The sequence below is a fragment of the Leptodactylus fuscus genome, chromosome 9 (genome assembly GCF_031893055.1).
Source record: "Leptodactylus fuscus isolate aLepFus1 chromosome 9, aLepFus1.hap2, whole genome shotgun sequence".
NCBI lineage: Eukaryota > Metazoa > Chordata > Amphibia > Anura > Leptodactylidae > Leptodactylus > Leptodactylus fuscus.
In genome coordinates, this window is record NC_134273.1 from 39,035,809 (window position 1) to 39,058,711 (window position 22,903).

At 41.1% G+C, this 22,903-nt stretch overlaps 1 protein-coding gene across 1 annotated transcript in view; it reads left to right on the forward strand.

Annotated features, from left to right (window-relative positions):
- The window catches only part of STAB1 (stabilin 1), a 121,834-nt gene extending 102,216 nt beyond the window's left edge, over window positions 1-19,618 (forward strand). Inside the window, exons 50-69 of the mRNA XM_075286785.1 lie at window positions 47-106; window positions 1,076-1,252; window positions 2,097-2,183; window positions 4,938-5,078; window positions 6,231-6,296; window positions 8,508-8,637; window positions 8,920-9,069; window positions 10,754-10,858; window positions 11,565-11,672; window positions 12,036-12,229; window positions 13,619-13,763; window positions 13,924-14,057; window positions 14,155-14,320; window positions 15,083-15,189; window positions 15,795-15,914; window positions 16,715-16,861; window positions 17,006-17,110; window positions 17,181-17,321; window positions 17,749-17,847; window positions 19,403-19,618. Of these exons, the coding sequence (XP_075142886.1) occupies window positions 47-106; window positions 1,076-1,252; window positions 2,097-2,183; window positions 4,938-5,078; window positions 6,231-6,296; window positions 8,508-8,637; window positions 8,920-9,069; window positions 10,754-10,858; window positions 11,565-11,672; window positions 12,036-12,229; window positions 13,619-13,763; window positions 13,924-14,057; window positions 14,155-14,320; window positions 15,083-15,189; window positions 15,795-15,914; window positions 16,715-16,861; window positions 17,006-17,110; window positions 17,181-17,321; window positions 17,749-17,847; window positions 19,403-19,456 (2,436 nt within the window). The 3' untranslated portion in view covers window positions 19,457-19,618. The remainder of the gene's footprint in view (window positions 1-46; window positions 107-1,075; window positions 1,253-2,096; window positions 2,184-4,937; window positions 5,079-6,230; window positions 6,297-8,507; window positions 8,638-8,919; window positions 9,070-10,753; window positions 10,859-11,564; window positions 11,673-12,035; window positions 12,230-13,618; window positions 13,764-13,923; window positions 14,058-14,154; window positions 14,321-15,082; window positions 15,190-15,794; window positions 15,915-16,714; window positions 16,862-17,005; window positions 17,111-17,180; window positions 17,322-17,748; window positions 17,848-19,402) is intronic.
- The last annotated feature ends 3,285 nt before the right edge of the window (window positions 19,619-22,903 follow it).

Consider the following 22,903-nt stretch of genomic DNA (forward strand, 5'->3'; position numbering starts at 1 on the left):
TTGTATACATTGCATTATGTTTAATTATACTATTATTTATCCGCAGTTAAATATAAGTGAAGCTGCTGAATTTTATGGCTATTCTAAGTTCATCCAACTTCTGCAGGTAACTTGTTTTCTTCAGTGGATGTCTACTGTTACTGTCTTGGGTAATTCTTCATAAAGATATCTTTGCATTCTATGGAGTTGTCTTGTTGAGTTCTTATGTTGAAGTGAGCCTGTTACCAGAACCCAGCCCCACATGAGATGCTGAGATATTGCTGGTTTTGTCAATATACAAGGGCATTACCAATTACCTCTTTGGAGCAACAGCAATACCTTCATTGCTCCAAAAGGCTACTTTGCATATTGACAAAAATAACAATATCGTGGCATCGATTCACAAGGGGAAAACTATCTATCTGCCGGCGTGGATTGATATGCCGGGCTCTGGTGACAGACTCCCTTTTATTTCTTGAGTAGTCTAATGTGCAAAATGCTGATCTGCACATAGTGGGGCACATCTATTAAGACTGGCATTTATGCCAGTGTTAATAATGGCCCGGACTGATGCAAGGCATGCCTGCAGAGACTGGTGCAAGGCATGCCTGAAGAGACTGGTGCAAGGCGTGCCTGAAGAGACTGGTGCAAGGCGTGTCTGAAGAGACTGGTGCAAGGCGTGCCTGAAGAGACTGGTGCAAGGCGTGCCTGAAGAGACTGGTGCAAGGCGTGCCTGCAGAGACTGGTGCAAGGCGTGCCTGAAGAGACTGGTGCAAGGCGTGCCTGAAGAGACTGGTGCAAGGTGTGTCTGAAGAGACTGGTGCAAGGCGTGCCTGAAGAAACTGGTGCAAGGCGTGCCTGAAGAGACTGGTGCAAGACGTGCCTGAAGAGACTGGTGCAAGGCGTGCCTGAAGAGACTGGTGCAAGGCGTGCCTGAAGAGACTTCATCCACTCAGTAAATCAGGGGCACGCCCATGTGCCATAAGTGAGGTCTGTGGCACAGATTTTGAGCTTTGCTGCATCAACTAGGCAGAAACTAAGCAAATAATGTAATCTCCTATAAGGTCTGATATTTATATTTGTATTACTTTGATAGGATTCTAATGTGATGCCTATGGTTCTGGATAAACTTCACCAACCAATCACAGTGTTGTGGCCAACAAACAAAGCCTTCGATTCACTGTCGGAGGAACAAAAGCTATGGCTGTACCATGAAGACCACAAAGACAAGCTGGAGGCTTACCTGAAATTTCACATTATCAGGGATACAAAGGTCAGCTCATTGTGTATAACATTTAGTTGTATTTCCTCTTGTTCTATGCTGTTCTATTCTGCACTTATCTCTCATCTCTGATCTCCATGCAGTCTTCAAGACTGACCAACAGTGCAGACTACCTGGTTTCTGACTTCTTAACATTTTCCTGACACAGACATTTTTCTTTTAGTTTTTAAATCCCTAATTCCAAGAGAAGATTTTTTTTCTTTTCCGTAGACACAGTCATATCAAGGCTCATGTTTTGCAGGACAAATTGAATTTTTTAATGGCTCTATGCCAGTTTTTGTATAATGTCCTAGAAAAGTTATAGAAAATGATTGAGGAAAAAAAATACAATGCTGCTACCGTTTTTCAAATTTCGTTTTTACAGTGTGAACTGTGCACTAAAATAAAATGTTATCATTATACTACAAGTCAATATGGTTATGGGGATACAAAATTCATACAGTTTTTCTTTATTTAAAAAAAAAAAAAGAAAAAGAAAAGTAGACAAATTCTCTCTGATCAAGGAAGCTGCTGTCAGAGTGTCAGTTGTATAACACTGTCCATAACGGTCATGTATGGATTTCCAATCATGTTGGGGAGGTCTTAAAGGGGATGTACATATCCTATCTCTTCAACAGTGAGTTATGGATCCCTGTGTTAGATCAGCCTTATAGACTAGTTAGTTAGTAAATTTGATCTGGAAATCTTGCTGGTTCTGTTCTGGTAAGGAACCTTTGTGTCAGCCCTCCTTCGCCTTCTCAGCTTTGTTAAACACTGTGTGTCATCTATAACAGCTTTGTCTAGGAATAATCCATTTCCATCAATCTTATTTTGCTCCCTATGTTTTGTATCCTAGATGTCTGCAGCAGCACTGCTTGAATACTTATCACGTAGGACACTTTATGGTGCCTCTGTTTACTTTCAGTGCAGCACTTCCAACTTTGTGAGTAGCCATTCAAGAGAATACGGAAATAAATAATATATATTCCCTCCATGTACAGCTTGCTAAATTGACATCTATATTGTCATTACATGTACAAAATACTTGGCATGCCATGGCAATCCTTATACAAAAATGAATTATCCACTGCCTGAAAATTCCTTAAAGAGGACCCTTTACCACCTCCACCAATTTATGACGCTGAGTGGTGAGGAATGCCCCCCAGTACTCGTCTATGGACGAGTATTATCAGGAGTAAGGGAGGCATCGCTGGGCAGTAAGGAATGCTCCCTCTCACAGTACAGTGCAATAGACGCTACTGTGACATTGAAGAGCTACGGTAATGGCACTGATAGCGCTTCAGTGGGGGCACAGAACGCAAAAGCCAATAGTGCGCTGAATTCAGGGCACTGTCGGCTTTCTAGCAGTGTATTACACTGCATGTGCCCGAAGAGATGAAAGGCCCTCTTTAATAGGTGCACTCCACTGATTCCAGCACAGTTGGAATTTTTTCTCTGACCATTCCTGAGCAACAACTGCAGTTAGTGTTGGTGCCTGATGTGCTATTTAAAGAGGATCTTTTACCTCCTCCAATAAGTGCTCTTTACACCAATTAGTAGGCTGCTCCACTGATAAGGAGCAGTTGGATTTTCTTCCTTTAACCTTCATTGTTCCTGAGCAATCAATGGTGTTAGATTTGGTTCCAGGAGGGCGGTGTCAGCCAGGAGCAGACATGGGGTATGATTCTGAGACATGGCACTGCCTGCCTCTGATTGGAGCTCTGAATCACCCCCTGACTGACATTACAGAGCTCAAATAGCACACTAGACACCAAAACTAACTGCACTTGTTACTCAGGGATGACTAGGGAGAAAATTACAACTGTGCTGGAATCAGTGGAGCGGCGACTGCTAAGAATCTAAATAGGTGAGATGGTTAAAGGACCGCTGCAAGCTCCTGCTTTAAACCACCCACCTGACAGTATAGTGCCTAAATAGAATATCAGACCAAAGCTATTAAATGATGTAAAGAACAGGACTTGTAGGAGGTGGTGAAATGTCCTCTTTAAAGCATGCCTATTCTTTACATTTTTTTTTTTCCATAAATGAAAAATGTACACACGGTTTGCAATATATCCTATCAGACGCCCTCTTTACTGCAATGTGTCTAGGTGTTCAGAGACTCTGCACTCACTGAAAAATCTCCACATTTGTGTAACAGTTTCTATTCCAGTTATATGATATATATTTCATGAGGTGTTCTATGACTTAATATTAGATAGATATTAAATATATCATTATCAAATCAGTGGCATCTTGTTCTCAGCACCCCCTCTTATCTGCTGTGCTCAGTCCCATTCAAGTGAATGGAACACATCTGTGTGTAGGACTAGGCACAGCCACTACACAATGTACGGCATTGGCATTGTGCCTGCTAAGCAAGAGGCCGTAAGGCTTGCCCATGCACTCTGCAGCCTTCAAACCATTGACTGGTGCTAGGAGTCTTTCCCCCACCAATATGGCACTGATTGACTATATGAAAGTTCTGTAAAACCTGTTTAGCTATCAAACTTAGACCTCCTGCGTCACTTTCTCATGGCCGCCAGGATGGTTATCCCGTGCCACTGGCTTAGTTCTCTAACCCCTCTTTGATAGAGTGGCTCCTCCTCACTAGGAGGATGGAGGCCTTGGTTGCGGAGAATTCTCCTACCTCCTCTAAGTTTGAGACCTTCTGGCAGCCGTGGGTAGTGTTCTGGGAGTCATCCGAGTTCTCTAACCTATTCTCTTGACTCTTCCTGGTTCCTCTCCCCTCTGCTCTGGCAACTTCTGCCCCTTCCTCTCATTTCTTCTTTGGATGTCTGTATGTCACCAAGTGTCTTTTTGTCTCCTTCTTTCTCTTACCCCTGTTCTTCTCCTCCCTTGCCTGTTTTGGACTTGTATGTCCACCAGCACACGCCTTGTTATGTTGTTCGCACCATTTCTTGTATTCTGTATTTTGTACTTACCCTGTTTTCTTCTGAAAAATTTTATAAAAACTACACCTAACTATCAAACTTATTCTAAAACAGCTGTAATTATATTGGTACACAGCAGCAACTGAACTATACACAGCAGCAGCTGAACTGTACACAGCAGCAGCTGAACTGTACACAGCAGCAATTGAACTGTACACAGCAGCAACTGAACTGTACACAACACAGACTGTGAGTTGATAAAACACCAGGGATTGTTTAATTAAAACTTGTGCAAAGGAAAGGAAGAGCAATTACCTATGACAACCAATCAGATTACCCCTTTTATTTAAAAAGGGACTCTTAAAAATTAAATCTGAAATGTAATTATTGGCTTTGGGCAATAGCTCCACTCTACATCTGTATCAGTTTTAATAAATATCTATTGTTTAATCTAACATCCAGCAAAAAGACATTTGTAAAACTCTGATCAGACCTCAGTTTTCCTCTCTTCACTGTATATGCTACAGAAACTCCTACATACACCTATCTGACATACCTGTATATGTGTTCGCATAGCTTTTCTACTGTACAGACAAGTGGAGTCCATTGCAGTTTGCTAGTTAGAGGAAACATTAAAAAAGTAGACTCCAGTCTCACACATTAAAGTATAAGTTGCGCACTGGAATTTCTGTCTATGAGTCTATCTATCTATCTATCTATCTATCTATCTATCTATCTATCTATCTATCTATCTAGCTTTGTAGCTATTGTGTACATCATGACGATTACTTTATATGTTGCAGGGGGACATCCTTGTGAACAATGCTAATATCATGCAAAGAGACATGGAGTTTACTGGTGGAATTGCCCATGGAATTGATCAGTTGTTGGAGCCTCCTGACATCGGAGCTCGATGTGATGAATTTACTGCAGTAAAGCGCTCTGTAAGTAACACTAAGCCAATGATTAATAAAATCAAATATGTCTCCCTATACTGAGAATAATAATATAACCCTTCTGACACTGAAAAACTATTGGTAACGGCACCGATAGCTCTTCACCCGGGGCACAGAACGGGAAAGCCGACAGTGCGCTGAATTCAGTGCACTGTTGGCTTTCTAGTGCTCTATATAACATAAAATATATAAATAAACATATAATATAAGCCTGAGGCTCCACATTAAAGAAACACAGCTTTTTTTGTTGCAGATTTTGCACACCTTTCATAAAAAGGTGGTTACGGTTATTGATCATTGCCTGTGACCTGTTATCAGTAAAGCAGTAACCCACAAAGCTGCACTGCTGGCCACAAGTCACAGGCAGTAACCAATAAATCTATCTCTAAAGCATTGACCAGAGTGCAGGTGGAGCTACAGTGCATGTCTTTACTCGAAATGTGGCGTCATGCAGTTAATTAATAATAATTAACTCCATCCTGTACCTTACATGACTAACCCTTTATGTCATTTATGTGCATCCCAAAAAGTTGTCGCCATGCAACAAACCATACAGATAATTTTGACATAGTTGTTCAGTTTTGCCTAAGGCCTGGTTCACATCTGCATTTGGTATTCCATTCGGGGAGTCTGCTTTGGGACCCCCTGAATGGAATACTGAACGCATTGACAAGTAGTGAGCAATGAAAGCACATGGACCCCATAGACTATAATAGGGTCTACACGAGTCATACGGAGAGGAAAGTAATTCATGACGTACTTTGGTTTCCGCATGACTCGTGTGGACATCGCTTGTCAAAGCTTTCGGTATTCCGTTCGGGGTGTCTCCAAGTGGACTCCCAGAACGGAATACCGAATGCAGCTGTGAACGAGGCCTTAAACGGCTGCTTCACCCATTAACAATGACTACACGGATTTGTGGCTTGTTTCTGGCAACATTGTGTGGAAAATGACACCTAAAAAACTACAGTTCACAAAAAACCAAGACTACTTACAGTCATATTAACATGTTAACATATCCAAATAAAAACAGTAGATGTTATGGTTAGAAACGTGGGAAGATGAAAGAAATCTTGTTTTCGAGGGTAGATTTTTTTTTTTTTTTATAGATCTTTTTATATTTGTGCTCTGTTTTCCTAGGTAAGTCAATTCAGTTGCCAAATATGTGGCTTTGAGCGACAGTGTCCATCTGGAACAATTGATAAAGTGAGTATGGAGATATGTAACAATACCTAAATGGACATTGTCATGTGCACAGACTTTGTATAAATCAACAGTGCAGGTGAATATAGGAAACTTTGCAATATGTCTTATCAGAGTAAAATGCTTTTTCTCTTATTAGACTCTCTTCCTGCTCCCCATTTTCTCTGCCTTTCACTCTGAAATCTGTCTTTACAACGGCCTCAAGGCATACTTCAGGTCTCATGTCTATAGGAATGGGAGGAAGGAGGGTTAGTCTGATGCTGGAGCTAAATAAGAACTTTCCTTCACTGCCCAATTACTTTTTGTATTAATACTATTCAGTAATTCTCTGTATATGTCCTGCATGATTTTGGACTTGTTTCTGTACATCCCTATCCACCAGCTCAGAGATAAATGCAAACTAGAGAGTATAGAGCCTGCAAAGGCCAGAATAGTGTAACTCCTCTCGTATAAACATGGCGGCTTATCCTAAAAAGTCATTTGACATGAGAGGCACACTTTAAAGGGGTTATCCAGCTTAGAATAGGTCATCAATATTAGATCTGTGAGGTCTGATTTTTGGGACCCCAGCAGATCAGTTGTACTAAGTCAGCACGGCTCTCTATATTGTTTACATGTGGCTGCTTCTTGATTCGCTCACAGAATAAACTTTAGCGGTGTGTTTTTGTACTGCAGCGCCACCTCATTAAAGTGTATGGGATAGTATGTACAGGTAACGGGATGTTCACACTTGCGCCCATGTCCGCCCTGTGCCCGGGTTTCCATCCTCAGCCCCGGTGAAACTGGATAGGGGACGGCTTCCCGGCGGTTAGCTTTAAAGCCCATTCATTTGAACAGGTTTTTAAAGGAAATCGCCAGAGTCCGCTCTCAGCCTCTCTGCGGGGAAAACCATTTTTTTTGGCTGGACACAAAGTCAGACATGCAGGACTGTGTCCGGCTGAAAAATATGGTTTCCCCATGGAGAGGCTGAGAACGGACACCGGCGATTACCTTTAAAAACCTGTACAAATGAATGGGCTTTAAAGCTGACCGCCGGGAAGCTGTCCCCTGTCCAGTTTCGCTGGGGCTGAGGACGGAAACCTGGGCACAGGCTGGGCACAGGTGCAAATGTGAACACCCCTTAACTTGCTGACATGAAATATCGCTTAAAAGCAATTATCCCATCATTGTAAAAATATACTTCTTACCAGTTTTTGCCTCTAGGGCAGAGACAGATTGGCAGTGCACAATCTATGACATGTCTTAGAGCACTCGCACTACAAGGAAATGGCTCACCTATCTACAGTCTAGGATTTGGAGTGTTCATAGAAGTTTGCCCTGATTTCATCCAAATATGAATACTGTATATTTTTATGACATTGGTCTTAAAGAGGTATTTCCATCTTACCCATTTATTGCATATCCCCAGCATGCAATAGCTATAGGTCCCACGTCTGAGACCCGCACCTACTTTGAGAATGAGGTTGCCCTGTGACTGTCCCTGCACAGGTCTCCCCATTCATACCTATGGGCAGCTTTTGCTATTTTCGGGATTCTCTTAGTTATGAAAGAAGAATGCTGCAGATGTGAGTACAGGAAAGCCCTTACCTAAGTCTTATTATGAGGAGTAGGAAATCGTGGCTATTTTCTTCCAGAAAGAGTGCTACACTTGCCCCTAGGTTGTGTCTGGTATTGCAGCTTTCATCAGACTGAGCTGCATTACACCCAGCCCATGGACCAAGTTTAGTGCTCAGCCTGCTGATACTTTAACTCTTCGTCACTTGACTGACCCCGATCCTGCTGCTTATACGGAGAAGAACATGGTTGGTTCAATGGCAAAGAATCAGAGAGCCACAGAGCAGGCCATTAGAATACTGTAAAACTGGGGGGGAAGGGGGGATGCATCGGCTCACACATAATGATTTGGGTTAACCATATACAATGAAACACTGAGACGATATTCCTATTCGGCACAATGTCTGTCCTTCATTCTTCTGGACATATGACAGATCAGAACAATGGAAACTGATGCAAGGGTCCCTTCTGTAAGAGAAGTGCCCAGGTTACTTCTACATGATGTCTCTACCTACAAGGACTTTGGCTTTTACACACAAACGTTCTTAGCCCTCCTTCATTGTTATTCTGAAGTTTGCTTTTACCATCTCCTGAATCTACTCCTGAGAGTATAGAAAGATCAGTTACAAATATCAGATCATGTCACTTTTTTTCCTGCAGGGGGAGACAGAATTTTGCATTTTTAGACGTGGACGGTATAGAGCCAGAATAGCGGGGTGTGCAAGAAAGTGTTACACCGTTACTTGGGTGCCTCAGTGCTGTAAGAACCATTATGGACCCTTTTGCCATGGTAAGAATTGTCTTATAATCTATATTTTATAGGTGTTGTTCAGAACATAGATCTGGGGGGCGTAACCCACCGCAACCAGATAAAACACATACACAGAACATGGGGCACTTACTGGGGAACTGTTCTTTATTCTAATTTGTTACAAATGCCAATGTTCATTATTTAATTACTTTGGTTTAATAAAGCTCGAATGACATTGTGGGAAATATACTTTAAACTAACCAAATTCCCCAAAAATATGTGCAACATTTCAGAGCCATAACAAATGATTCTATGTTTCAGTGTGTCCTGGTGGGCTGAAGACTCCCTGCAATAACCATGGAACATGTACAGATGAAATGTCAGGAAATGGGAATTGTTCTTGTTCCTTAGGATTCAATGGGACTGCTTGTGAAATCTGTGCCCCGAACAGATATGGGCCCAACTGTACAGGTACACTAATATTAATCTACTTACTTCTATAGTGCCATTCACTGGGCTCACAATCTAAGTTCCCTATCAGTGTGTATTTTAAGTGTGGGAGGAAAACAGAGTATACAAAGGAAACCCGAACAAACATGGGGAGAACATACAAAATCCGTGCAGATGTCGTGTTTTTCATTGTGACTGAATTACTGTATGTTGCCTAGTACATGAAGGGTCATAGTATAAATATTTTTTAAGCTGTTGTGTAATTGCTTTATTGAGCTTTTTTAGTAGAAAACAGGCTCTAAAGTTATCCCTAGCACCACTCTAACCTTAGCTCGGCTCATATTTGGTGCATGATGGCACGCCTTTGCTTCTGCATCCTGCTTGCCAACTTTTTACTCAGTGGGTTGGGTATCAAACCAGAGCACAGATGCCCCAGGCCATCAGATGTAATGCAACTCATGCCAGGAAACTTATGTGATTTATTCCAGAAATCTGCCTCAGGTCCTGACTGGCATAGATTGGAGTTAAGGTACAGCTTTAAAGGAGTTGTCTAGGATAATTTTTTTCTTTTTAATTAGGCCGGGAGAGGTGAAAAACCCCTCTCACCTGTCCTCGGAGCTCCAGTGCCTCCCAGTGCAGTTCAGTCCATTGTTCTCTTCCAGTAAAAGTTGGATTTCTGCCGAGGACATTCCAGCACAAGCAGCCGGACCCTCTTAGTAATGATGGTGTATCTTATGCTTGTCAGTGAATGAATTAAGACTGGCATAAGAAACACCAGTCTTATTACATTTTGCCCCAGTAGGTATTGCCAGATTTATGAGTTGCTGGGGGAAGGGGGTCACTTCAAGTAGCTGTACCTCTCCACTAGAACAGCCTCCGCTTTCATATGTTACAAAAATCACAGATCTACCGATATTTGAAGTGACCACCTAATCCTCCAGAAACTACTACATCTGTATGTACTGGAAATACACAGTGTATACAGAATGGGCACTGCATATCCTTAGAGAGTTGCTAGGGAGAGTGTTTGAGCATGTCCCCTACTAAAACCAGCAAAGGGGCAGTTTTATTTAAAAAAAAAAATAAAAATAAATAAATAAAGGCTTTTTTTTAATAGACAAATTCTTCTCATAAAACATACAGTACATATATATATATATATATATATATATATATATATATATGTACTTTTCATCTGAATGTTTATACCCAAATACTGCAAGAAGATAGCAATGTAATATTTCTATACAATGCCCACGCAAGAAAGTCATTACAATGTCAAAATCATATCGTCATACAGTATCCAAATAATACTACTATTTAGTGTCCACTTACTTATGGCTACTTGCTTTGTTACGTCTTCTGTCAGGTCAGATCCCACCACTGAAATTGAAGATTTCAGACTATACAGTAGGATGAGACTTGGTTTGGTGCGGTACTTGCCTCCTACTGTTGTGATGTATATTTTTGTCAAGGCTCTGAAACATAGCAGACAGACAGCAAAGGTCACACTGACAAGTGATAGGGGTGCTAAATTGGATTTAGGTTCTAATCCTAATTTATCCAACAAGTCCATCCCAATGTCTGATGTTGATGCTTTAGCTGAGCCCATCCTTGTCCTGTTTCAGTTCAGTTCTAGAAGACCATTTGAGCTTTGAACCTGCACATCTTTCTCCTTACTGACACCAGGTTATTTCTCTTTCAGAATGTACCTGCTCTAATAATGGTCAGTGTAATGATGGGATATCTGGAGACGGATCTTGTTACTGTGCTGAAGGATGGTCTGGCGAGAAATGTGAAAACAAACTGGGTAGGTTCATTTTATAAAGCACAATGAGGAATAGGGTCATCTAAATTATCCATTACTATCTAATAATTCTTAAGTTCTTCTAGAAGCATGTACAGTAATGTGCAAAAGTTTTAGGCAGATGTGGAAAAATGCCTCCCCACTCCTGACAGTACTTGTCCATAGAGTAGTACTGGGGGAGTGTTCCTCACCACTCAATGTCATGGCTGGTGTGAAAAAAAGCCCCTTCTGACAGTATAGCGCTACCATCAGTACTGTCAGGAAGGGTGTTCCCAGCTAGACCGTCAGGAACACCCCTCTGACAGTGAAGAGCTATCAGTAATTGCACCAATATCTCTTGTCCCGGGGCACATAAAGGGAAAGCAGATAGTGTACTGAATTCAATGCCCTGACAGCTTTCTAGTGGTATATAAAACCGTGTGTGACTGAGGACATGAAAGGTCCTCTTTAAGTTACTGAATGTAGGTTAGAAGTAGAGGAGAGGTGGAAGGAAGAATGATCACTGTATAAGACAGTCTGAAGATGGAGACACATATGCAGAGGAGCTGTATACACAAAATGCTAGAAGACTATTTACTAAGATTAGAGCAAGAAAAGGAAATTGTTTGCAAATGAATATATACCCTTTTAGTTTCCTATCCCCAAATATTATGTCCCATTGTGTTAGTTGTGTCCTCTTCTAATGGCGGTTTATATTGTTTTCTTGCAGCGACTACTCCTGTTTGCTCTCCAGAATGCGATGGCAATGCCACATGCAGAACTAATAATGAGTGTGAATGTAACCCCTTTTACGACGGGGATGGAAGAACATGTAATGGTTAGTATGTACTTACCCCCACATCATGGTGTTTGTTGGCTTTTTATTGGGCTGACAGCTTCAGAAACAGCTTAGATGCCTTCTTACAGCAAAATGGCCTTGATGCTTATGTTAGTGCATAGATTTGTTTCCCTCACCCCTTCCCTTCCGCCATGTCCTTTCTTATCCCTTAAACTATCATTGGAAACCATACTATGTAACTATATATCAATGCCAGTATAGTATTCTGTTGTGTGATGGAATGTAACAAAGAGCCATCCATCCACACAATAATGTGTATACTTAATGTGTATATGTGCCAATATTTTTAGCATCCTATCACATCATTACATTCAGTAATTTTTGGATTCTTATTCATTACAGTAATTGACCAATGCAGTTCTTACAATGGTGGCTGCAACAGCAATGCCAAGTGCTCACAATCTGGAATAAAAGTCTCATGTGAGTGTTTTCCGGAATATGAAGGAGATGGCTATGTCTGCACTCCCATCAATCTCTGCGCTAATGGTGACAATGGTGGATGTAGTGAGCACGCAACCTGCATTTACACTGGTCCAGTAAGTGAGAAGTTCTTCATTACTTTCAGATCATTTTAGGGTAAGAAATTCATGTCTTCTTCCTCCTAGAAACAGCGTCACACATGCCCGAGTATTGTGTCTAGTACTGCTGCTCAGATATATTGAAATGTGTACTGGTGCTTTCTATTGGTCACCATGGACTGGGCACTTGAATGATCACATGTACATACACTTTCACATATAGTGCCCTTTAAATGTCTGACATCTTGCCCCATAGCTTTAGTTTCAACTAGAATATGATGTACTTGTATCCGTTCCCCTGCCAATCCTCTGCTGCTGCAAACACATTGCGTATATACTTACTGAACACTAAGTGGTGCTGTTATCCTATAGTTCTCCTTACAGAAAAGAAAGTGTAGCCTCTAGTGCCCCCTGTTGGAAGCTAGTTATACCATGAGTCAGTGTCTGGTCCTTTTAACAGGCCTTGCTGTAGAATATATGCCAAACACTGATCTGCAGCCATTTCAGGGGGCTTGCTCAGAGGATTGGTTAGCTGAGTGAGAGGTCTTTAAGGGGGATCTGGGGGTTACAGTTTCTTGGGAGACCACCAATTAGGTTTAAGGAGTCCTATGCAATGATCGTTGGGAAAAAAGACTATGCAGGTGAGCACTGTTTTCAAAATAGAAAGTTGTACTTCTAGTCCACCTCTTGGAAGGTAGCTATCCTATAAATGAATGTTCAGTGGGCATTACATGGTTACTTAGACTCTGCCTACTTGGCGCTTTCCCTAAGGAGAACTAGAGTCTCCCAGATCCTTCGGTTCATTGGCATTTTCACAATGGCACAAACTCTTTAAACTGGTTATGCCAAATATCCATAGGATAAAATGCCCCCATTCTCAGGATCAGTGGGGGTCAGACCCTCACCCAACCTGAGAATGGTGGAGTTTTATTCCTACTGTGAATTCATCCTGATTGCAGCTGCTGGCTGACAGTAGTCGTGTCACTTGCTGGACAGGATGCAAATGCGCTAGCATTCACTTCAATGGGAGTGCCAGAGAAAGCCAAGTGCTGTACTTCAGTTATCTCTGGCTCTCCTATTGAATAGGGACGTATCCAGCAAGGGACATGTCTACAGTCAGCTGGCAGATGCAGTCAGACAGAATTCACAGTGGGGGTAAAACGTACCCGTTCTCAGGATTGGTGGGGGTCTCAGCAACCAAACCCCCATCGATCAGCGATTTATCCTCCATCCCCTAGCCCCTTTAAGCATTATCCTCCAACCATACTTTATCTATTTCTAGCTCTGAGAAAACTGTTTACCAAGAAGTTCCCACCTACCCTTTTCCCTTTCTACTAAGTAATCTTTACTGATAACATGGCTGTGAGTTTCTTCTGCAGTATTTGATATGACTACATTTGGTTGCAGAAAACGCGCAGATGTGAATGTCATGAAGGTTATGTGGGTAATGGGGTTCAGTGTCTAGAGAAAGCTATTCCACCTGTGGACCGCTGCCTTGATGAAAACGGAGGATGTGATTCTCTGGCAACCTGCGTAGATCTGCATTATGAAGGTATGTAATGATGGATCTCAGGAGAACTAATGCCATCACCAATAACACGGCCTAGGAAAGCATTTTATGTTGTGTGTTTAGTACAGTTATCATATAGCTACTATAAATGGGCATCACCAATGACCTGTAGCTGAATAACCTCTCAACTTTCATCCACTAGAAAAAACTGCTGGCGTTTTTCACTTACAGTCCCCAAAAGGTAAATATGAGTATAGCTATGAGGAGGCTGAGACCGCCTGTGAGTCAGAAGGAGCCAGCGTTGCCACCCTCCAGCAGCTCTCTGCTGCCCAGCAGGTACAATAGTCTTCTACTTACATTGTCACCTGTGCTTTCTCCTGCTGGATATTGGTATATATTTAGTTATTTTCTTCCTATGTCTGAATATATGCAGTTGGGTTATCATCGGTGCCTGGTCGGATGGCTTGATAATAGGACAGCGGGTTATCCTACAGTATATCCCAGTGCAAGCTGCGGGTTAAACCATGTTGGAATTGTTGATTATAAACAACGGACGAACATGAGCGAGAAATGGGATGTATATTGTTACCGCTTCCGAGGTCAGTATATTTTATATGGTAACTGAAGCTTTTCTATATCTGTCTCATAGAGATCCAGAGAACCGAGACTTCATGTTTAATCCCCTTCACTGATTAGAATGACTCCTGTTCGTCCAAGCTGACATGGCCAATACAGTTATAGACAAACAGGAGTCGTCCTCTGAGTCAGTGCTCCGTACATTAGCTCTAGCTCTTTGTTACTTCTCAGGTCAGCAGAGACAGCAGATAAAACTTGGACAAACGTTAAAAAAAATTTGGTATTGCGTTAGTTGTAATAATCTGCAGAATAATGGTACCGTGTCATCCATATCACACATGGAACACTGTAAAAACAATGGTGTTTGCTGAATTGCTGGTTTTTCAATCCTCCCCACCAATAAAAGTTATTTGATACATTAAAGGGCCCCTTCACACGGCGTAAGCACGCCGCTCATTTAGACACGTATACACATGTCTGAGCGTGGCGCTTCAAAACAGAGCCCATTGATTTCAATGGGAAGCGCGATATATGCCCATTGAAATCAATGAGCTCTGTTTTGAAGCGCAGCGCTCGGACACGTGTATACGTGTCTAAATGAGCAGCGCGCTTACGCCATGTGAAGGGGCCCCAATACCCCAAAATTGTTATCAAAACTACAACTTGTCCCACAAAATACAAGATACAACTACTTAGAAAATAGACATGATCACAGATAGTTTTCTCTGGTTCCACAGATCAGGGTTTAAGTGTGTAAAGTGCTCATAATAATTCTGATTTTGTAGATACAAAATGTGACTGTCCCGATGGCTACGTGGGGGATGGGAGTTTCTGCAATGGAAACCTACTACAAGTTCTGGAGGCAAATCCTCGACTGTCAAAATTTTACTCTGTGAGTTATTTCTGCCATGACTTGTTATTACCCCAGTGTAAAGTGTAATATCGTCTATATAAGATAATATGTCATTTAAGGATAAAAAGGTCCGTAGGTAAGCTTAAGTTTAACTTTGGGAATTGCATTTCTAGCATTGTTTTAAAATAAATCCAGTGATTTCTGCTGCTCAACATTACAGCCGGCGCCAGTATGCTGCCAATGAGCAAGCATGGTATACAATGTCTGCTCATCTATGGAGTAAATAGTATTAATCCCCTGAGGACGCCTGTAGAAACGCGTGAGCAATAGACATAAGGGACCTGGTAGACAGCATACAATAGGTGGTACATGGCTACTACGTATACAGCACACTAAATAGACCCCAGCATGGATATTACTAACAGGGGTCTTCCTGGCTGTGAAATACAGTCTGGGGTACACCACCAAATGTAGCTGTCTTAGTATCTATGGACGCGCCTTATTGGCAGCTTGATAGGGATTACTTTATATCCTGGAATTACCCAGAGCTGGTTCAAATTGAGAATAAATAAATCCTACACAGTGATATATAAAGTGCTGAAATAATAAAATTGGTTATTTAGCGGATGTTTCTCTCTGTTTAGATGATTCTCGACTATGGTCTGGTCAACTCTAAGGGTTCAGCATTTGTAGACATCCTATCTAATCGAACCTCATATAAAACCTTATTTGTTCCAGATGACGACAGCTTGGATGATAATGTGGTAGGTTTATATTTAGTAAAATGTCTATTTATACCTGGATTTAGGTTAGACGTTCCTCCCAGTAATACTTGCTGGATGTAATGTCTGTGTGTCCAGGATGCTGCTGTCATGTACAATGCACACCTTCATTCCTGGATTGATTTCTCCAGACATTGAGGCTAATGAGTATACCATCCCTCCGTCCTCCTGCACAGTCTGCCATGGGTCTCTATATCTCCTTCCCATGGCCAGTGTATATGTGTTCTTCCCTATACTGCATATCTAGCCTCTGTGACTTCCTCCCCTCCTGGACACTTAGACTCTCACAGAGAGCGCACAGAGAGCAGGCACAGCCAGGAGCAATGTGCTGTTGGATTGATGGCAGAAGTAGCAGGATAGCCGACTATGCTAAGGAGTTATACTAACTGTACAGCAGCAAGATGGCAGGAGATGTTTAACAAAGCTTATTCTAAATATTGTTCAATTTTGCATCTAGGAAGCAAATGAATAATAAAATAATGGCAGAAGATCATAAGGAAGATTTGCTAAATACTAATTTATACTAACACAATGACCAACCCCTGCCACCCCTCAGCATTGTCCATACACAGTGGTAGGAGGCACTTTACCACTTATCAAGTAACGGTACATCGCTACAAGATGTCAACATAAGGATAAACAAACCAGGAACGGCTTAGTAATGGCACATTAGAAAGCCTGAATAGGAATGAAGGACACCCCTGAGCCATCACCCCATCCACTACTCACAGTAGATGTCGTCAAATCTTATCTACTCCAACTTATCTAATTTTCTTTTCTAGACTTTAACATGGAGGGACTTGGAGCATCATATGTCTAAACTGGACATATCAGTGCCATACACAAACCTCACACATGGAAGCACTCTGCTTTCTAACCTAGGCTTCAACCTTTCCGTTTCACAAACTACAAATTGTTCCACATCCCCGGTAAGTAACTTGCACTAATGTCACACAAGCACTTCCCATATCTTATTTATATACAGTGCCATGAGTGGATTTTGTATATTTTCCTGTATCGAAAATTGTGTGAGAAACTGGCCTTATAAGTCAATCCTATTATTTTCCCTCCAGTGTCCTAAGGTTGTAAATGATAATGTCATTCTTCACTGGGACATCCCGGCCTTCAATGGAATCATCCATATAATAAAAGGTCCATTGATGGCACCGCCCGTGAAGGTAAGTAAACACCAATTACTTACCATACTGATTTGTGATGGTCTTACTGATTTTCCATTTGTCATTCCAGGATATACCCGAAAGCCAAATCTCTCACCCACTGACCGCAGCACTGGTCACACTTCTGGTCCTGCTGACTGTGGCTGCGGTGGCTGCTGGTTACTTCTACTACAGGAAGAACACACTCGGATTTCACTTCAGGCAATTCAAGGTTTGTAAAGATATGTCAAATATATTTATTATCCAAACTGGATCGAGTGCTGTATATACAGTATATATACTCAATAAAGAGTTGTACACATAGCCCTTATGGTATAGACTGCTCTGTATACTGGCTGCCCAAAACTATTACATGGGATATACACTAAGTACATGTGCAGAATAATACATGGCATAGGACTTGGCAATAAATCAAGGAAACAAATATAATAATAATGGAGTAGAAGGGCGTCTCCTAAAAGAATTGTTCACTAATTGTAAACAAGGTAAGATGTTCACGTAATCATCATTACTATTTAGCTCATAGTCGCCAAGCCCTAGTGGTGGTTCCATCTGTTATGCACAAAAAGGTCCGTCTAAAATCCCCGGACAATTGTAATAATGTTACTGGCTACTCAGTTGATAATCTCTATCTACAGGAGGAAGAGGATGAAGACATAGGTTTACAAAACCCTCCACTGGTGTCCATCCCTAATCCAGTATTTGGTGTCAGCAGCGCTTTCTTAGATCAGCTTGAGGTAAGACTTTGGGATAGTCCTCCACTGTAGCTATTTACAACCTGTAGAGAATCCCCCACCAGTCCTGGCTTACATCTTATATATCCAGCTGACAAAAGCCCAACCAGAGGAAGATACAAGAGCAGAAAACTACGGAATCAGCCAGATATAAATCCATCTGGACACTCGACTGGAATCTGTCAACAAACCTATGTAGCAGCTATAGCCATCTTAGCAGTCTGTGTAGGGAAAATCAGAGTTGAACCCTTTATGGACGCGGTGTAGTTTATACGTTAATGCCCAGCGAGCTTTTTTTTTCATATTTTCCATCTCTGCCTTCCAAAATGCATAACTTTTTTTTGTGTTGACATAGCTTATCCTTTGTGTGACAAGTTATACTTTCATTTGTCACCATTTTTTTGGGGTACATATAATGATCTAATTAGCTTTTATTAATGTTTTTGGGGGAGGGGTTGTGTGAAAATACCCACAATTTTATCTTTTTTTTTGCATTTTGTTCCTATGGAGTTCACGCTGCATAAAAAATTTAATGGAGGCTTTGCTGGCAGGTCATTACGATTATGGGAATATAACATTTATATAGTTTTATATTTTGCTGTGCTTACTAAAAAAAAAATAATAAAAAAGGTAAAGTTTAGGAAATGTAGGATTTTCCTGGGGTCATTGTATTCTGTCTATAACTTTAGTTCACTAATGCCAGGGCTCTTTATTTGCTGCAAGTTGTAGTTTTTATTCAGACCAATTTGTAGTTGAACTTGATCACTTTTAAAAAATAATTTTTTGGAAGGGAAGCCAGGTGACCAAAATACGTAAATTTGTGCATTGTGGTATTTTTTTCATTGAAGTAAACGTGTCATTGAGGAAACATCATTTCGGGGACGTTCACAACACTGTTGTTAGTATGCATCAGAGAATGTTAACAATGGACACCAACAGATCTGATAAAAATCCCACTGCCGGATTTGTTTTGTTGTATACAGATCTGTTACTATTCTGGAGATAACGCAGAGAACTTTTGGTTTTGTTCAAAATAACAGACTTATGGCGAATGTGAAGTCCTTTTTTTTTTTTTAACAATATCTATGGCTTACAAACGTATCATCTTCTTTCTGAGTATGCTCAGAGAAGAATGAAAACGTATTGCAAAACGGGCACAATCGGATTACCATTTAATTTTCCATAGAACTCAATGTTAAAAAAAAAAAAAATGGATCCATTGCTATCTGTCATGTATCCTTAGTTTTTGGATGGAGCCAAAATGCTGCAAGTCCGACTTTTGTTTCCATCCAAAAGAGCCGATACACGGTGGAAATGGCACAATCACACACTAGGGGATGGTTTAAAAAACCCATCAGTTAGTGTACTTTTTTTTTTTATTATTCAAAACAGAATTCTAACAATAATGTGAATAGTCTACCTTATAGTCTGATAGGTAGAGCCCCTACCAATGGTAAGAATCACAGGACAAGTGGAAAGGATGATCACAGCCCCACTGAAGTGGGTGAAAGCTGGAAACCCCATTAACTAACATAGTAATTCTTTCTATTATTTTCAGGATCCATACAATGATGAATACGAGAGTTCTGATATCTGCAACATCCTTCATTAAGCCGTCAAGATAATAAAACTGACACAGTTTACAATTCCTTTGGTTTGCTGACTATTGAGACATCCTGTGGAACTAAAAATGTATCATTCATGTTTACACATATAAATATTTGTAAATTGGTCAATATATGTACATATATATATTACAGATAGCTGGTGATATATGAGGATATTTAAGAAAAGAATCAAGAACACTAAAAACGAATAATTGACCTACAGATTCCATATGGACAATAATGTGCTGCTGTTTACAGTATTAATAAAGTGATCTAGAAAAACATGGTGGTGTGAGTCTAAACGTCATAGGGACAATTGCAACCATCTAAGGCCAGGTTCACATTAGTGTTTGTCTCTCTGCATGAAATCAGTTTCTGTAACCTTGTAAAAATCCTAAAAAGCTGATTTAGAACTTTTTTTTTTTACATGTAGGTCTATGGAAGGCAGGCACAAACGGATTACCAACAGTTAGTAAAGTAATCTATTTGTGTCCATTTTAATGTGCATTCAATAACGTATATTTCTCATTGACTGGTTATTGTGGTTTATGGTGTTGGCCCTCCAGATGCAGTGGGCCTTACACTTGGCATCTATAAGTTTACATGCGGCAGATTTGGTTCTGTAATTTCTTTGTCTAAATTGATTTGTCTCTTTTTGATTTGTCTTTTACATGTACAGAAGGGATTATCAGTCTTACAAATGTCTTTATAAAGTTGTTGCACATAAATATACCATTAGTCTACCAAATGTATTATATGTATATATCATTTTATTTTTCTATGTTCCCCACAGTATGACCTTAGTATCTCTAGCTGTATTGGCACCACAACTGTTTGTAAACTTCTGTGTGTGCTGATACTTACACAGATTTATAGCCACACACAGTTTGAGTAGTACAGCTAAATAGTCTCATAGTAATTGCATATACATCCTTTATTAGATGTACATACCTAGTACTTATCATATCTGCATTATACAGTTTATTGGATAAACATACCTGTGTACTAAGAGTAACTGTATATACACACTTCATTAGATGTACATACCTATGTACTTATCGTCATTGCAGACACTATATTAGATATACATACCTGAGTACTTATAGTCACTGCACCATTTTAGTACACAGTTATATCTGCTGCACAACAGACTGCCTCTCCATATTACACAGACTTGTTTTGATTCTCTCCCTGAGGCAGGAGGAAGCATGCAATGACAGCACAAAAAAACATGTAGCTTTAAACATAAATCCAGTGGTATGATAGTACTACCATATTAGCAGTTTCTATCCCCCCCCCCCCCCTTCCTTGTAGATTGTAAGCTCTTGTGCTTGCATGCCCAGCACTCCATTCACTGCTCTGAGGCTGCTGGAGCTGTAATCTCAGATAGAGCCCACGGTCCCGCAGAAGTGAATAGAGTGCGGTTTGCACAAGTGCACTGGCGCTCCATTCATAAGGAGGCTTTAGGGGGACTTTCAGCCCTCTGTTCTAATTACCCAGCGGTCGTTCCTCCAGTGATCTGACACTTACCCCTGTTCTGTGGAAAGGGTATAAGTGTCCTTAATAGCACAATTCCTTAAACTCAGAAATTGAAGTTTCACTTGACTGTGGACCATAGGAGAAATATTCTATTTGTATAATTTTTTTTTGCCCTTTTTAGCTGTTTGTCCCTTTTTCTGTGGTGTATTTCCACCTGCCTAATATCATAATAAATCTTGTGCAATTTCACCTCGAGGACATTGCGATTCCAAGAAAAGTGGCGAGCCTTGTGGAAAAGCCATCAGGATAGGAGCAAACCCCTGATAAATCTGCTTAAAACTTAAAAAAGGGCAGAATTAGAAGAAATAGGTACAAGAGACTGGATAAGTGACCCCCTATGTCTCTACCAGGCATAATAGGGAATCTCAGCCCTGCCTGGGGGAACCATCGTAAGAAATACACTGGATAGCATCACATATATTATTTATTGTTCAGCAGTCTGGAGACAATGTAAGACATGTCAGCATATAACAACAGGCCACATAAATACACATTATAGCATCATAGACTTATAGGGGTTCTCTGCTTTGGATAATCCCTACTTGTTAGCAGCACACCAGGACAAATAGTAGATCTCAAAGCGTTCCTCAGCTGTGAGCCCGGAGACTAGCTGAAATCTTACTGGGAACCTGGCTTTGTGTTTAACCATTTTCTCAATGGTGGCGCTGCAGGAAATGTAGTCTGTGTAATACAGGACAGGGCACCTCTTCCAGGGCACAAGAAGATTTTAAAGCTACTCTCTACTGTGGTCAAAAGGTGAGGGTCCTGAGCAGACAACCCCTCTATTAAGTCAGGATTTTCAGACACAGTATTTAAACATGGGTTTTCTAAACTGGACAGCCCTTTTAAGGGGGTTAACCAAACATAAAAACACTTATTTCCCAAAACTGAAGGAAAAACTGTCCTTGTTGACTACAGTGACCAAAGTAAATTATGAGATGAAAGCCATGATCGGACTGGTTGTTATGGGTGACTGACCCCAATTATGAGATGAAAGGCATGTTGTGATTGGTTACTATGGGTGACACTGCCAAATAAGTAGATGAAAACCATGTTCTGATTGGTTGCTACTGGTGACGAAGACAAATTAGGAGATGAAATCGTTGATTATGTAGATTATCTGTTTTCCCTTAGTCCTAACAGCAGCACATTGTGGGGGTATTTCTGCCCCTGTGTGCTGGTAGGACAGGTGGAATTTTTAATCAGCATCTAAATGAATATGCATGACTAGGCCCTAAAAGAGGGCACATGGACCTCCCCCATGCGTATTAATACTAAAGTACATCATCAAATCATATAGGGAGGGAAGTCTTGTGCTGCTGTTAAGACTAAGGGAAAAGAGATTATCTACATTATCCTACAGCAGCACAATGTGGGGAGATGGCAAGTAATCCCCCTAGGGAGGGTTTTCCTCGTCTTACAGAGTTCAATACCGACCACCCAAAGGCGGTAGCATCTGAAGCACGGGAGCTCAATCTGTAGTGCTTCACAAAGGTAAGTAGGGAGGACCACGAAACTGCAGAACAAATCTGACCCAGCCATGAAGCCGAGACTGCTCTTGTAGACTGAAGCTGCTTGGCGGCTGTGATCTGACACGGGCAGGCATATTCAGCTTAGAATGACCGCTGTCCAATATAAACCTAGATCTTTCTCTCAGAAAGAAAGAAAATGAAAAGATGAAGAAGATTCACAGACACCATCTTCCAAGCCATACTGGACGCCACAGAGCCTGTACACCTGTCCCACCACACAGGACAGAAAAAAACATGTGGGGGGGAAGGTCCCTGTGTCCTATTATAGGGCCTAGTCATGCATATTCATTTAAATGCTGATTAAAAATTCCGCCTGTCCTACCAGCACACACAGGGGCAGAAATACCCCCACATTGTGCTGCTGTAGGACGACAGGGAGAC